The following is a 14,674-nucleotide window of genomic DNA, read 5'->3' as shown; positions in this document are numbered from 1 at the left end:
CCATCAATTGGGTGGTAAAACGCGCTAATGTCAGGGTATAATATAAGGTAGTGCAGCGCCCCAGAGTCCTGGTCGTTGCAGTAATGTCGCTCTGCCGCTAAGGGGAGTGATGTTACGTCTGATGGCACTGAAGGAGTTCATCTGACCAGGTATCACATACACCAATACATTTCAGTCGGGCCTCCAGGGGGAGCTAAGGGTACTATTCATTAGGCCACTCCTCACATACTGGTAAAACTGGGGGTCAGGCAGGAAGTTAGAGAGAAAGCTGACTGGGTTGGAACCAGGCAACACCTTGTGGCAGAGGGTGTTGTAGGGGAAGATTCGGTAGGGTCCCTGTCAGGGGTGGGATCCTGACAGAGGCCTGGCAACGAGAAAGAACGTTACGGGACCGTGCCTGCACAGTATAGCGGCGGTGCCCTAAGAAAGGACAAGAAGCGAGATTTATTGTGCTGAGTGAGAAACGAGATCAAAGCAAGAAGGAGAACATCCTACTGAGGCACACAGCCGGCGGCCGGAACGCCGAAGAAGTACATAGCTCTAAGCAATACTTCAAACCAACGGCAGGACAGTCAGTCACAGGCGGGCTGTCTCACCTAAATCACCTAAGAAGACATAGGGGGCAACCTTTGGAGAGGGGCGACTCTAGGGTCCCGGAAGAGCTCCGAGCCTACCCGTCATACGGGTGCGTCCCAACCATAACATCAGGGAGGGACGGATTAGCAGAACATCATCTAATCAAGTTGTGAGGGAACATCGGAAACAGACACAACAGTTGTGGGGACTATCCCGTAAGCACAGCAGTGGAGGACCACAACACATAGCGCTAGCAGGAAGGCACAGATTTCCACCTGCAAAGGGAACTCTGGAGGTGCCATTGGACCGGCCGCACTTGCGCAGCCTGGTTGACCGTATTCCGGACTGAGGACCCAGAGACCTTCAGTAAAGAGGTAAAGAGACTGCAACCTGGTGTCCTCGTTATTTACTGCGACCGGCACTTCACAACTACACCAACATTCACCACTCTTTCACTGAACGCCCCCGCGCAGGCAGGGCCATGGACCGGGTCTAGCCACCGTGACAACCAACCCCCAGAACAGAGACTCAGGCCCGGTACCAGGTAGCCCCTCGGCCCTGCGGCGGGTGGGGGCGCTGCAGAAACTTGGCGTCACGAACAGGATCTACTTAAGCCTGAGGAATCAGGTCATGTGTGCCTTGGAACTGTGATTTATAGTGCTTGGACTGTGCTTTATTGGAAAGACTGTGCATTGCCATTACTACAAGGATTTCCGCCAAAACCGCCGCCATTGCAGCGCTAAGGAGAAGCGCAGGAGAAGAAGAGGGGCGTGGAGTGGGCGTAGACAAGCTGGAGAGCGCGAAGGACAATGGCCGCCCAGTCTAAATATTTCTGTGTCCTGAGGACGTGTCCGTCAGCAGCTGAGGTCCGCCTCCTCATTCTCTTTGGAGGGTGGAGACCATGGAGACGGGGCCGCCCACGAAAGAGACCGCGGGAAGAAGACACTGGAGAGGAGATAAAGATGGCGATGCCGGGAGCACCGCGTGGGGATGACCTGACTCGGCATGAAGCCGCACTGCCTGACACAGCCTCGGAGGCGCCATCGTTGCGGGGACTGGCCCTCACGGAGCTACCGATGGGTCGACCCAACTGGCCACCGTCCGAGGAGTGTGTGGCCGCAGCCGAGGCCTGACAGATAGCCCGCCGCCTGGAGGCTGATGCCCGTGTGCTCGCTCGGCTGGGCCAACCCAGGGAGGTCCGCCTGTCTCCGGTGTCTCCTGCTCCTCCCAACCCGGCCGCGGCTGAAGGTGTGCCACGGACGCAGGGCCTGAAAATTATGCCGGAGGCTGAACACCTGCGGCGCCTGATGGCAGCATGGAGAAACAGACCCCAGCCTGCGGCCCAGGTCGATCTGACCAGTGTCGCAGAAACCCCATCGTCCCACTGGGGTGTAGTGGTGTCCTTCAATCCCGGGAAGGGGAGTTATACAGGAAATCGGGGAGCCACTGCGGGTCCGTGTCGACCGGGAAGAAGTGGAGCCCTGCGGAGGAAGGTATGATCGCGACCTGGAGCCCGGTGATGTCGTGACCTACACCCGGTGGAGAAGGGAGGTCGGCTGGATGGCCCGGGGCGTCCAGCGGTGCGTCGCACTCCAGGCCGCTGCGGGAACATCGGAGGATGAGTCTCCTGCAGGGAAGGCGACGGAACCCGTCCCCGCGGAACCACAGGAACTCCAGACCCACCGCGTGCCTCGGGGTCAAGCCTTCCTACGGACAAGGAGGGCATCCCGAAGAGGGAACCTGTCATTGCTGGGGCCGGAACCGGTCCCTGGTGCACCAACGCGACCCGTGGGCCTGGTGAGGCCTGGGAGGAGACCACCTTCTGCACCGCCAGCATCAGAGTAAGATTACAATGCTGCATTACATGTATATAGTTCAGTTAACTGTTTTCCTGATTTTGCTGCTAAGACCTGTTCAGGGTTAACTCTTAAAGGGATCCCTTTGTTGACCCGAGATCCCTATTGCTTTTGTTTTTGTTTCCACTTTTTGCACCAGTTATAAAGACTGCCGAATCATGGACGGTGAATGATTCACAAACTGATATTGTAAATAGTTTGCACCTTCTTAAAGGTGCTCTTTACTGGTTTTACTTAACAGAAGGACTCTTTGCGAAGATACGGTTCTTGGAACCCGCACCGGAGTCCTTGCTGCGTACGGACTTGCAGCTTGAAAAGTTGCACTACCTCAGAGACTTGGTCCCCTCTTAAAGGGAACGTTCACTCCTAGCACTTAGAGTCTAATGATGCCTTAAGAAAAGAAGTAACAATGCTTACATGTAAAAGTTATATGTAGAAAAATAGTTAATTGTCAGAAATGTTTAATAATGTTGATAGAAGAATGAGGACAGAAAGTGAACCCGTACGGGGTTAATTAGTGAGTCCTCCTTGGAGCCATACGAGAATGGCTCAGTGATCCTGAACTGGAAGATAGATGATACGTTCTATACTGTGTATAGTGGTGGAAGGGCAGTAGGCCCGGGCGGAAAGGGGCGGTCCTGTACAGAAAGGAGAGGCAGCAGGCCTGGAGCAGTTAGGACAGGCGGTCCTGCAGACTTAAAGTAGGAGAATGCAGAAAAGTTGCTCAGTTTTATAATGTTTAATGAGTAGGTCTTTAGTGGATTCAGCGTGTACGTCCTTAAAGGCAATGTTAAATTATGGTTCAAAGTTTGCAGTAAGTAGAATACCCGGTTGGGTAAAAGAAGTTATTTATAGCATGTTGCTTATAATATTTAACCATGTTTTGTAACGTTCAAGTGTCCTCACCTCCCATAAAGGGAAGCTCTGTTCAAACTTGCTTATTGTTATTGCATTTTTAAACTTGTATGTCTTTTTGCTAACCTGTATTGTTGTTTCTTCCCAGTCCAGGAGTACTGGATTTAACCGGGGGGGGAGTGCAGCGCCCCAGAGTCCTGGTCGTTGCAGTAATGTCGCTCTGCTGCTAAGGGGAGTGATGTTACGTCTGATGGCACTGAAGGAGTTCATCTGACCAGGTATCACATACACCAATACATTTCAGTCGGGCCTCCAGGGAGAGCTAAGGGTACTATTCATTAGGCCACTCCTCACATACTGGTAAAACTGGGGGTCAGGCAGGAAGTTAGAGAGAAAGCTGACTGGGTTGGAACCAGGCAACACCTTGTGGCAGAGGGTGTTGTAGGGGAAGATTCGGTAGGGTCCCTGTCAGGGGTGGGATCCTGACAGAGGCCTGGCAACGAGAAAGAACGTTACGGGACCGTGCCTGCACAGTATAGCGGCGGTGCCCTAAGAAAGGACAAGAAGCGAGATTTATTGTGCTGAGTGAGAAACGAGATCAAAGCAAGAAGGAGAATACCAGTAGGAGTCGTGCTGTAAGACCGAGGCAACATCCTACTGAGGCGCACAGCCGGCGGCCGGAACGCCGAGGAAGTACATAGCTCTAAGCAATACTTCAAACCAACGGCAGGACAGTCAGTCACAGGCGGGCTGTCTCACCTAAATCACCTAAGAAGACATAGGGGGCAACCTGTGGAGAGGGGCGACTCTAGGGTCCCGGAAGAGCTCCGAGCCTACCCGTCATACGGGTGCGTCCCAACCATAACATCAGGGAGGGACGGATTAGCAGAACATCATCTAATCGAGTTGTGAGGAAACATCGGAAACAGACACAACAGTTGTGGGGACTATCCCGTAAGCACAGCAGGGGAGGACCACAACACATAGTGCTAGCAGGAAGGCACAGATTTCCACCTGCAAAGGGAACTCTGGAGGTGCCATTGGACCGGCCGGACTTGCGCAGCCTGGTTGACCGTATTCCGGACTGAGGACCCAGAGACCTTCAGTAAAGAGGTAAAGAGACTGCAACCTGGTGTCCTCGTTATTTACTGCGACCGGCACTTCACAACTACACCAACATTCACCACTCTTTCACTGAACGCCCCCGCGTAGGCAGGGCCACGGACCGGGTCTAGCCACCGTGACAACCAACCCCCAGAACAGAGACTCAGAGGCCCGGTACCGGGTAGCCCCTCGGCCCTGCGGCGGGTGGGGGCGCTGCAGTAGTACACATCTTAATTATGTAGCAGGGGTTGGGGTAGCCCCCTCATAGAATATAATGTAGCCTCACCAGAGGCGTAGCTAGGGATTTGGTTCAGGGGAGGCTAAGCTTCTGGGTGGGCCCCTAACCAGGTAACCTTGATTACAACTGGGTGACGCCCCCTAATAGTGGAGGAGAACCTCAGCAGATGACGGTGCTCTTACTGAAGATAATCTCTATATAAAGACCAACATAGATATTACCGCCATATGGTCAGTGGTAAATACCAGCCCTACAGAACATATAAGAGATCACAGCGCAGTTACAGATAATGTCTTATCGCTGATGTCCTTTCTGATGGAATCGTTCACTTTTCACGTCTTTTCCATCTGGCCCAGACCGACATGACAACTTCTTCCAGCCAGGACTTGTCTGCAGAGATTACAACAAAGACACGTTTCACTTCTCACATTCCAGTCCCATCACCATCTATCTCCAACCTGCACAAACTCCTCATCCTGCTGATACCCCAATACTGAGCCACTGCTGCCGTATGTGTCCCTATTACTGCACCTGATACCCCAATACTGAGCCGCTGCTGCCGTATGTGCCCCTATTACTACACCTGACCCCAATACTGAGCCGCTGCTGTCGTATGTGTCCCTATTACTGCACCTGATACCCCAATACTGAGCTGCTGCTGCCGTATGTGTCCCTATTACTGCACCTGTTACCCGGATACTGAGCCTCTGCTGCCGTATGTGTCCCTATTACTGCACCTGATACCCCAATACTGAGCCGCTGCTGCCGTATTTGTCCCTATTACTGCACCTGCTGTGTGGTTCTCTGTACCCTCTAAATTCTAAAGCACCTCTCTATAATATAGTAATGCCGGGTGCAAGTGCCCTGGAAAACAGTGCCCACATTTTGCCCCCTAGAAAGTAATAATGCCCTGTGTGCCCCTTTGATAGTCACAGTAACCTGAGTTCCCCTATAACAATAAGTTCCCACTTTACATTTAATAATGCCCAGAGTCTCCCCCCGATACAGCTCCCCTATACACAGTATGATACTCTCTTATACACAGTACAATGCCCCTTCACTGTATAGTACCACCCACACAGTATACTGACCCCTTAGTTGCCTCCAAACTGTTTGATGGCTCCAACAATGTATAATGGCCCCTTCACTGTAATCTCCACAATGTATGACGGCCCCCATAGATAACCTCTATATAGTATAATGTGCCAGATAGTCCTCAATATAATAGAAGGCAGCACCCCCATAGGAAGACCATGTAGTATAAGACAGCATCCCCCCATAGGATAGGCAGATCCTGTAGTATAAGGCAGCACCCCCCAATAGGTAGATCCTGTATAAGGCAGCACCCCCCCAATAGGCAGATCCTGTATAAAAGGCAGCACCCCCCCAAGGCAGATCCTGTACATAAGGCTGCACCCCCATAGGTAGATCCTGTATGTAAGGCAGCACCCCCCATAGGCAGATCCTGTGTATAAGGCAGCACCCCCCCATAGGCAGATCCTGTATATAAGGCAGTACCCACCCATAGGCAGATCCTGTATGTAAGGCAGCCCCCCCATAGGCAGATCCAGTATATAAGACAGCACCCCCATAAAAAACCCACAATACTCACCTCTCTTCCTCCTTGTTCCAGTGGCACTCCCTGCTCCCGCTCATCTCCTGACAGCGGTGCTGGGCGGTGACCTCATCGCGCCCGCTGTCAGACGATGTGGGGGATGATGGGAGAAGGAGCGCAGCACTCCTCTCATCACCTCGGTCAGCTGTATCGGCTATATGCCGATACAGCTAACCTTGCGATGACAGAGGGGGGCCCACTGCTGGCACTGGGCCCTCCGCCTGCTCAGGGGCCCCATAGCAGCAGAACAGGGACATTGATTCTCCCTGCTCTGCCGCAGAAGGTTACTGTATCGGCGAGCTGAGCGCGCCGGTGCACTTACAGTAGCGTAGCTCCGGGTGGGCCCCCTCGGGGCAATGGTCCCCTCTGCCCCCCCCAGTAGCTATGCTACTGAGCCTCACTCATGGAATATAATGCAACCCTCTCATAAGGTATAATGCAGCCCCCCATAGAACATAATGTAGCACCCTCATATGGCATAACGCAACCCCCCTCATATAGTATAATGCAGCCCCTCCACAGAATATAATGTAGCCCCCTCAGCATAATGCCACCCCCTCATAAAGCATTCCCCATAGAATATACTGTAGCCCCCTCATAGGGCATAATGCAGCTCCCCTCATATAGTATGATGTAGCCCCCTGAGAGAATAATGCAGCCCCCCACAGAATTATAATGTAGCCCCCCTGAAAGGGTATAATGCAGCCCCCCTCCACCCCCATCATTGTACTCATTGCCACCTCCTCCATCATTGCCTCCTACACCACCATTGTCCTTTCCACCACTACCATCTTTGTCCATTCCACCACAATCATCATTGTCTTCTCCCCCACTACCCCATCATTGCCCATTCCACCACCTCCATCATTGCCTCCCCCCACCACCATCATTGCCTTCTACCCCACTACCCCATCATTGCCCATTCCATCACCTCCATCATTGCCTCCCCCACCACTATCATCATTGCCTCCCCCACCACCATCATCATTGCCTCCCCCACCACAATCATCATTGCTTCCCCCACCACCATCATAATTGCCAATCTCCAATACACACACACCAATATCACACAAACAGCACCGCACCACTCACACACACACACACACACACACACACACACACAAAGCACCGACCACATACACACACAGTCGCGCACACGCAGGCAGGCAGAGAGACAGACACAAACACACACAGCACCCACTCACCTCTCTGCATGTTCCCAGCAGCCGCAGCACATCCTGGCAGCTTCCTCTCTGAAACAGCAGCGCCGAATGATGACATCATCCGGACAGGAAGTGCAAGGCAGGCGGGCAGGGATCAGGACGGCGTCAGATCCCTGCAGCTCTGCTCTGGTCCCAAGCTGCAGGGATCGCAAACAAGGTTCGCCACCCTTTAGGGGACCACCTCCAGGGCCCAGATTCAGCAGCACCGGCAGGCAGTGTTAGCCTCAGCCTGCGGCTAACGCTGCCCGCTATTAAAGTGAAATGGTATTCACTCCTCTCCATGGGGGCGTGGGGAAGCATAAATTATTAATTTCTGTTTAGCAGCGGGGACAGGCTGTCTCCCGCTGCTGCTCTCTAGCACCGGGAGGGCCTCCCTTGACTCAGGGGTCTCATAGCAGCTGGGTGTGCCGCTGTTAGCGACACGCCACTGCCTAAGGGGCCCTTGGAGCAGTGGAGGCCCTAGGCAGTTGCTGGTCAGTATGCCAGCAGGTGTCAGTGCCTGGGCCCACCGAAGAATCCTCCGGTTCTCCGGTTGGCCAGTAAGACCCTGGATAGATTCCCTTTAAAAGGTGTGAATATAGCATTAGCTGGATATGACAGTCCTTGAAAGACAGAACAATTTGAGCAATTTACCCAATTTAAAACAATTGGATATACTTTTTATTCTTTTTTTCTAATAAAGTGGATATGTTATACATAGTTCTTTTGTGAAAATTCCTTTTTGCCAGTTCACAGGCTAAAGCTGCAGTAATTGTCTAATAACGTACCGTATTATGAATCTAATCTCCATGGTCTGCTTAAGCTTGTGTAGGAGGACCACAGATATTCAGCAGCTGGACAAAGCCCCCTTGGCTTTACAATATTCCATATTCTGTGCCAGAACAGACAAATGCTCATGCACCACTGGCAGAATGAGCCTGAGGTTTGCTGCCAATGTTATGCTCAATTATTTCTTCACAGTAGATATAGATTTTCATGAGTTTTTATTGTGCACACACAGACTTCATTCTATAGATCTATATTTTCGTTATCAAACTAACTTAAATTCAGCAAGAAGTCAGAAAAAGTTATAGACAATACTCTATGGGAAAACAATGCAAACTTTGAATCTGTAAGAGAATAGGTTGCACATATTTTGGCTGGACAGTAAGCCAACATCTCCATCTAGAAGTATCGATATAGTCTTAGAATGATAATGGTCCTTTACCTCTCAGCAGTACATAGCATGAATCTGGTTAGGAATGTAATGTCAAATTAAAAAGAATGACATGGATGGTAGGGAGAATCTCCCAACTAACCAAATGCCTTCTCTACCAATAGGTGGTACAAAGATCAAAATAGTTGACATGTTGAATAGGCCATGATAGTGGTCTACGAATGCATGGGGGGAGTACCGCCTCTTACCTGCCAGTATCCTTGGATCTTCTTTTGATTAACCAGCCTGGTGCAATATCAGATGTGCATCATCCCGCAACAATGACATTGCGCCAGGCAAAAATGGGACAAAATGGGACATGCCTTAAGGTAAGTTCCCACGGTCAGTAAACGCTGCGGGTTGGACACTGCGTACATCTGCAGTGGCCAGATGTTACAGCATAGTGGATGGGATTTGAAGAAATCCCATGTCCACTATGCGTGCACCGGCACCCTCGGCTTCCTTGTGGAGACGCACATGCAGCGTGTCTTTCCAGACTGCAGCATGTCTATTTATCTTGCGGAGACGCTCAGTCTCCACAAGATAAATGTCCCCGTCCAATATATTGGGCGCAATAATTCCGCATGGTTCAATGAACACATGCAGAATCATCTGCATTCAAAAGCCGGCAGCACTTTGGACGGAGTGGATATGTGCTGCGTCCAAAGCCCTGCTGGTTCATGACCGTGGGAACATACCCTTACTATTTCCTTTCACATAACACTGATAGGCTGACAGCTTGTGGCCGCTACTGATGCCTCAATCCAATGACAAATCCTCTTCAAACCCTTTGACGGCACTTTAGAGGTAAAGTTCACCCTTTTAACAGAGTGAAAGTTACAACTCATATAGTGACAGTTAGCTGTTAATGGTCATAATCATGGATACCTAAGCTACTGCAATGCCCTGCACATGAGGTAAGTGACATAGCAAATCAGAAGAACTATACTACATTTGTAATTGGAGGCATTTTCTAATATTATTATTATTACACCTACTACATATTGGGATAGTATGTTGGAGATTGGAATACCCCTATAATTCAGTTTATTTTGATCTTAGGATCATGCACTAATATTGTCCTGCAGCTGTTTTGCACAATCCATACGATTCTTTTTGCTGGAGAATTACAAACAGTCTTCATTTCAGAAATACAAGCAGTTTAGGATGAACATATCCTTATTTCTTACCTTAGGAGGCACATAGAACTCAAGGAGAAATCTTTCCCCTTCCATTTTCACAGCTTTTCTCAAAAGCAAACGACATTTTTGCCACTGAGAGCTACCAACACAATTGGTGTCATCGGCAACCATGTACCTGAGAGTTCCTTCTCTCTGGATATCGACAGCATCTACCTTAGCAGCCTGCATTTTTGATAGGCGCAATTTGTGAGTCCATTTTTCCCGAGGCTCCACTTGTTCCTTGTTGCCTGATGGGCAATGTTCCCGTTCTGACCGCTTCATTGTTCCATTGTCTATGCCAGGCTCCGGAGAGGACTTTCTGTGCCACATCTCCTTCATGCCATCCACCACACACAAACTCATATTCCGCAATGAGAAACCCTTTTTAAATTTTGCCTTGGAGCTTCCATGTACTGAAACATCCTCAGAACTTCGCGAGTGTCCATACGATGAAACCTTGTGAGCCCTGGCTTGAGTCCGATATTTATTAGTCATAGCATTCTCCATGCTATCTAATGACTCGGTGGAGGTTTCCTCTTTCCTGGAGACAAAATCCCTTGCTAAAGGCACCTGGCAATTTTGTAGTCCTACAAAGGGTACAATATTATATTTTGTTGGCGAATCAGATACATATACCCTGCTAACCTCAAAACTAAAGAAATCTAAAAAATTGGCAGCAAAATGGTGGGAGAATGAAGTCTCGGCTCCCGGAGCATTATAGTTAGGGTTCTCCTTTAAAAACTGGCAGAATTTCTGAGCAAAGTCCACGGCAGCGGCTTGTGCGTGAAGCTCACAGAACTCCTTCCAGTCAGGAAGCTGGGAGGAAGAGTCTTGATTAAGTGCATCACCATTCATGGCTGTTCCATTCCTCTCTAAGAAATCTGCAAGGCAAAATGAAGAAAATGACCAGCTGGAAGAGAAAAAAAAAAGCTGGAAGGCATTGACAAAAGCTTGTGTTGAGTTGGTATCAATCATAGAAGAATACAGAAATCTACTTCCATTGTGTTTGCATTTATTAGTTTTTGTAGTGGATAACGGCATGATACAAACAAGGTAAAATTAATGTGTAAGTTTCAGGTTTTGTGTTACTTTTTGCATTTTGTTTTTTTCTTTTATTTAAATAGTTAAAAATATTATGTTCTCATTAATTACAGAACATATCTTTTTCAAAGGGGGTCAGAGCTCCATTTTTCATAGGAACAACCATATCCCTCTGCTTTCCTTTACACAGTCAGAGTTACATCAAAACATTCTGGCTGCATGAATCCACCAACATTAATTGTAGATCTGCATTTAGTAACCTCCTAAGCTCACCAGGTGGTTACTGCTTTATTTGAAATATGGTATGTCAAAATAGTATTGCATTAATTGCTTAGTTTGAAAAATAAGTAAGAAAACAGATAACATTTACTAATATATCCCAATTAAAAAATTGCTTTCCCAAGTCCTGGAAGGTTCACATGTTGAGTTTGTCCCTGTAGAGAGCCCCTGCATTGGCACATAGACAGTTTTGTGGAAAGGGTGCTCATTATTTGATAAGCCAGCCCTCTTTGCTGATGGAGAAAAAGTGGACTGGCTTGGGAATTGGGATACGCCAGCCACCTCCATACCCAGCACTGGTCATATGCTAAGATAGGCATCTTTCACTTGTGCTGAATTAAAGCCAGAAACTGAAGTACCGAAATTGGAACTAAACTAATAAAAATCGGGACAGATTTTGTTTCATGGCTGATATTGGGATAACGCTGTTCAGCTATGACCACAATCATTTCTATGGGAGTTATGGTATTGGCGTTGCTCAGGCTCTCCCGGCTAACTTTTAGCTCCTGTAGGAAAGACCAGCCCTACTGCTCCTGAAGTGTACGTGCTCGAGGAACGAACCGCAGTCCTGTGTTCATGTAGGCAAGAAACCTCAGCACCGAAATGAACATAAAGTATTTTATATTGATCCGGCAAGAAAAGATCCAACATTTTGATCAATAGTGGTCTTCATCAAGGACCTTTGTACTGCAGAGGATTCGGGTGTCAGATAGATGCGGCTGTGCGCAGGCTGTGGATCCATGGTCTGCACACAGCCACATCTACCTAACACCTGGCTCCCCTACAATACAAATGTCCTTGATGAAGACCGGTCTTGATCGTAACGTTGGATCTATTCTTGCTGGATCAAAATAAAATACTCCCTTATTGCATAAAGATCTTCGTTCTCGATCACCATTTCGGTGCAGAGGTTTTTTGCCTATAGTTTGTAGCTCCACCATCAGTGGTCAGAGCTGGATGGAGTTATTCCCATTTTAGCGATAAAAGGCTGAGGTGGGAATAACCCTTTAAAGAATTACTAAACTTCTTCCTAAAATGATTCATAAGCCTTCCCAAACATGAATTTGTTGACATACTACCTTCTTGTGCCTCCTTGTCTCTCAAACACTGTCTAGCAGCGCTGGTTACTGCCAAGCAGAGAGGTTCAGACAAGAAAGCCCCGAACACAGATTTTTATAACTAGAATATGGACTCATCTTTTTTACTTGAAAAACAACAAGACAAGTATTTTATGCTGGACTACTGTAAAAACATCATTATTTTCTGTCTAATGATATCATTAATCACATTAGACTGCGTACATATCAACGTCATTTTCTTTTCTCGATTTTAACAATGATTCTCTTAATGGAGTCTAAAAATAATTTCAGCAGCGATGTGTGTGGTGTGAACTGAACTGGAGCAGTAATAAGCAAAAACACACTTCTGCCAGCTTTGGGCAACCTATTTGAATTACATCAATTTTAATAGCTGTAAATTTTAGCAGGATGACCTGCAGCAATGGCGCTCAGAACACTGTCAAGAACTGTTCATCTCAATTTTTTTCAAGATTCAGCGAGTTCAAGGAGCAGCAAACAGAATCTGAATTTTCAAGATATTTAGCTTGACCAAGATTTGCCTTCCATAGCGCCTGACATCATTAACTGTATTTGTGCATTAAAAGCTAAACCTGGAGAAAACAAAGTGTATATATACAGTGTGTGTATAATTATATATTATTGTATTTAGGATCAATTAATAACATTTCTTGAAATATATCAAAGTTGTATTCCGGGGATAAAAGTCTATAAATTATGAGAATGGGAAATCAATTCTTCTACTTAAATCACTTATGAAAAAAGGTATCAGCCTCTCGGAAATCACACATAGGTTAGCAATATAGCACACTAACTTGTGACTCTTCTTGCTCCTTCTCTCTATATCCAATTATTCATTTTGATTCATTTACATTAAGAAAAATTTAAGAAACCGACATTGGTGCTTTTCCTCAATTACTACTGACTATGATCATCCTAGCAATACAAGATGAAATGCATATAGACAAGAGCATTTTCATATTATCTATGATCGTTGGCTGGAGGCTGGCCTGGAGCCCAAACTTCGAAGAGTTGTCTCTCTTTAATGGTCCTTAGACTTCTATATACAGCTCTGGCAATAATTAAGAGCCCACCACATCAAAACCCTGTCATGGGCAGCCCAATCTCCAGACCTGAACCCCATTGAAAACCTCTGGAATGTAATCAAGAGGATGATGGATAGTCACAAGCCCTCAAACAAAGAACTGCTTACATTGTTGTACCAGGAGCAGTGTGAAGGACTGGTGGAAAGCATGCCAAGACGCATGAAAGCTGTGATTACAAAATCATGGTTATTCCACAGAATATTGATTTCTGAACTATTCCTGAGTTAAACCATTAGTATTGTTGTTTCTAAATGATTATGAACTTGTTTTCTTTGCATTATTTGAGGACTGAAAACACTTTTTTTTTCTATTTTGACCATTTCTCCTTCTCTGAAAAAAAATACAAAATTAATTGATTGGAAATTCGGAGACATATTGTCAGTAGTTTATAGAATAAATGAAAAATTTACATTTTACTCAAAAATATACCTATAAAGAGAAAAATCAGACATACTGAACATTTTGCAGTGGTCCCTTAATTTTTGCCAGAGCTGTATATATGTCACTTTCATGCATTATGTAAATCTGATCTCTGTGCCCTAAATCCCCATTCCTGTCCTCTATTACCTTCACTTTATTCTTGTATTGTAAAAATCTGCATTTGACCCCCTGCGAGGGGAGCAATTTCTGGAAAGCTACTTTATAATGTCTATCCCAATAAAAAGTTTGAAACTAAATACATATAAAAGATATATGAAGCATTTATAAGGATCTAATGCATACTTTTATAAATAATTATCCTATTAGAGCACAGTGGAAATGGGAGGAGGAATTGGGTAGGATAGAGGAAGATGGGGGGTTCCAATATGCACAAGTACGACATGCGTTTGTGGCTCAGAATGAGGGGGATTGCTTCCAAATTCAAAGTGACTTAGTATTGTATTACATCTGTGGAGTGGGGACAGCGAGGGGTGTTATCTCCTCTCTATATAAGGATCTACTCCATATTCACTTATTGGGATATCCGATTGGCGCGAGGGCTAAATGGGAAAGAGAGTTGGGTCGCTTAGAGGATGAAGAGGCCATAGCAAGAAATTGGATTAAAGAGGAGCCTCCCTCGAGGGGAGAATATATTTAATATGTGAAATAGGTCATTACCCTGGAAAAGGGTGTATATCAGAAAAGAGGGAACATGGTCCTGTATGATAAATTGTGGACGCCTTGGCTGGAACTAGGTTAGGGGGAGGTTAAGGGAAGCAAGGCCTGAGGAGGGTTCGCCTATATAATAATGGTTTATATGTTCATAATGGAAGTCACTACATATGGATAATGTATATAATGTTACAAGACATGTTAAGAGAAGAGCGTGAGCTGTCTAAAAGGGAAGGA

The 14,674-nt window shown here is 47.0% G+C and overlaps 1 protein-coding gene across 1 annotated transcript in view; it reads right to left on the bottom strand.

The window, feature by feature from the left end:
• Positions 1-14,674, bottom strand: part of SH2B2 (SH2B adaptor protein 2) — a 137,068-nt gene that overhangs the window by 47,831 nt on the left and 74,563 nt on the right. The window contains exon 2 of the mRNA XM_077294438.1: positions 9,853-10,724. Coding sequence (XP_077150553.1) covers positions 9,853-10,698 — 846 coding nt within the window. The 5' untranslated portion in view covers positions 10,699-10,724. The remainder of the gene's footprint in view (positions 1-9,852; positions 10,725-14,674) is intronic.

The sequence above is a fragment of the Ranitomeya variabilis genome, chromosome 3, assembly GCF_051348905.1.
Source record: "Ranitomeya variabilis isolate aRanVar5 chromosome 3, aRanVar5.hap1, whole genome shotgun sequence".
In the NCBI taxonomy this organism is placed as follows: Eukaryota; Metazoa; Chordata; class Amphibia; order Anura; family Dendrobatidae; genus Ranitomeya; species Ranitomeya variabilis.
This window is presented reverse-complemented; position numbering and strand designations above follow the sequence as displayed.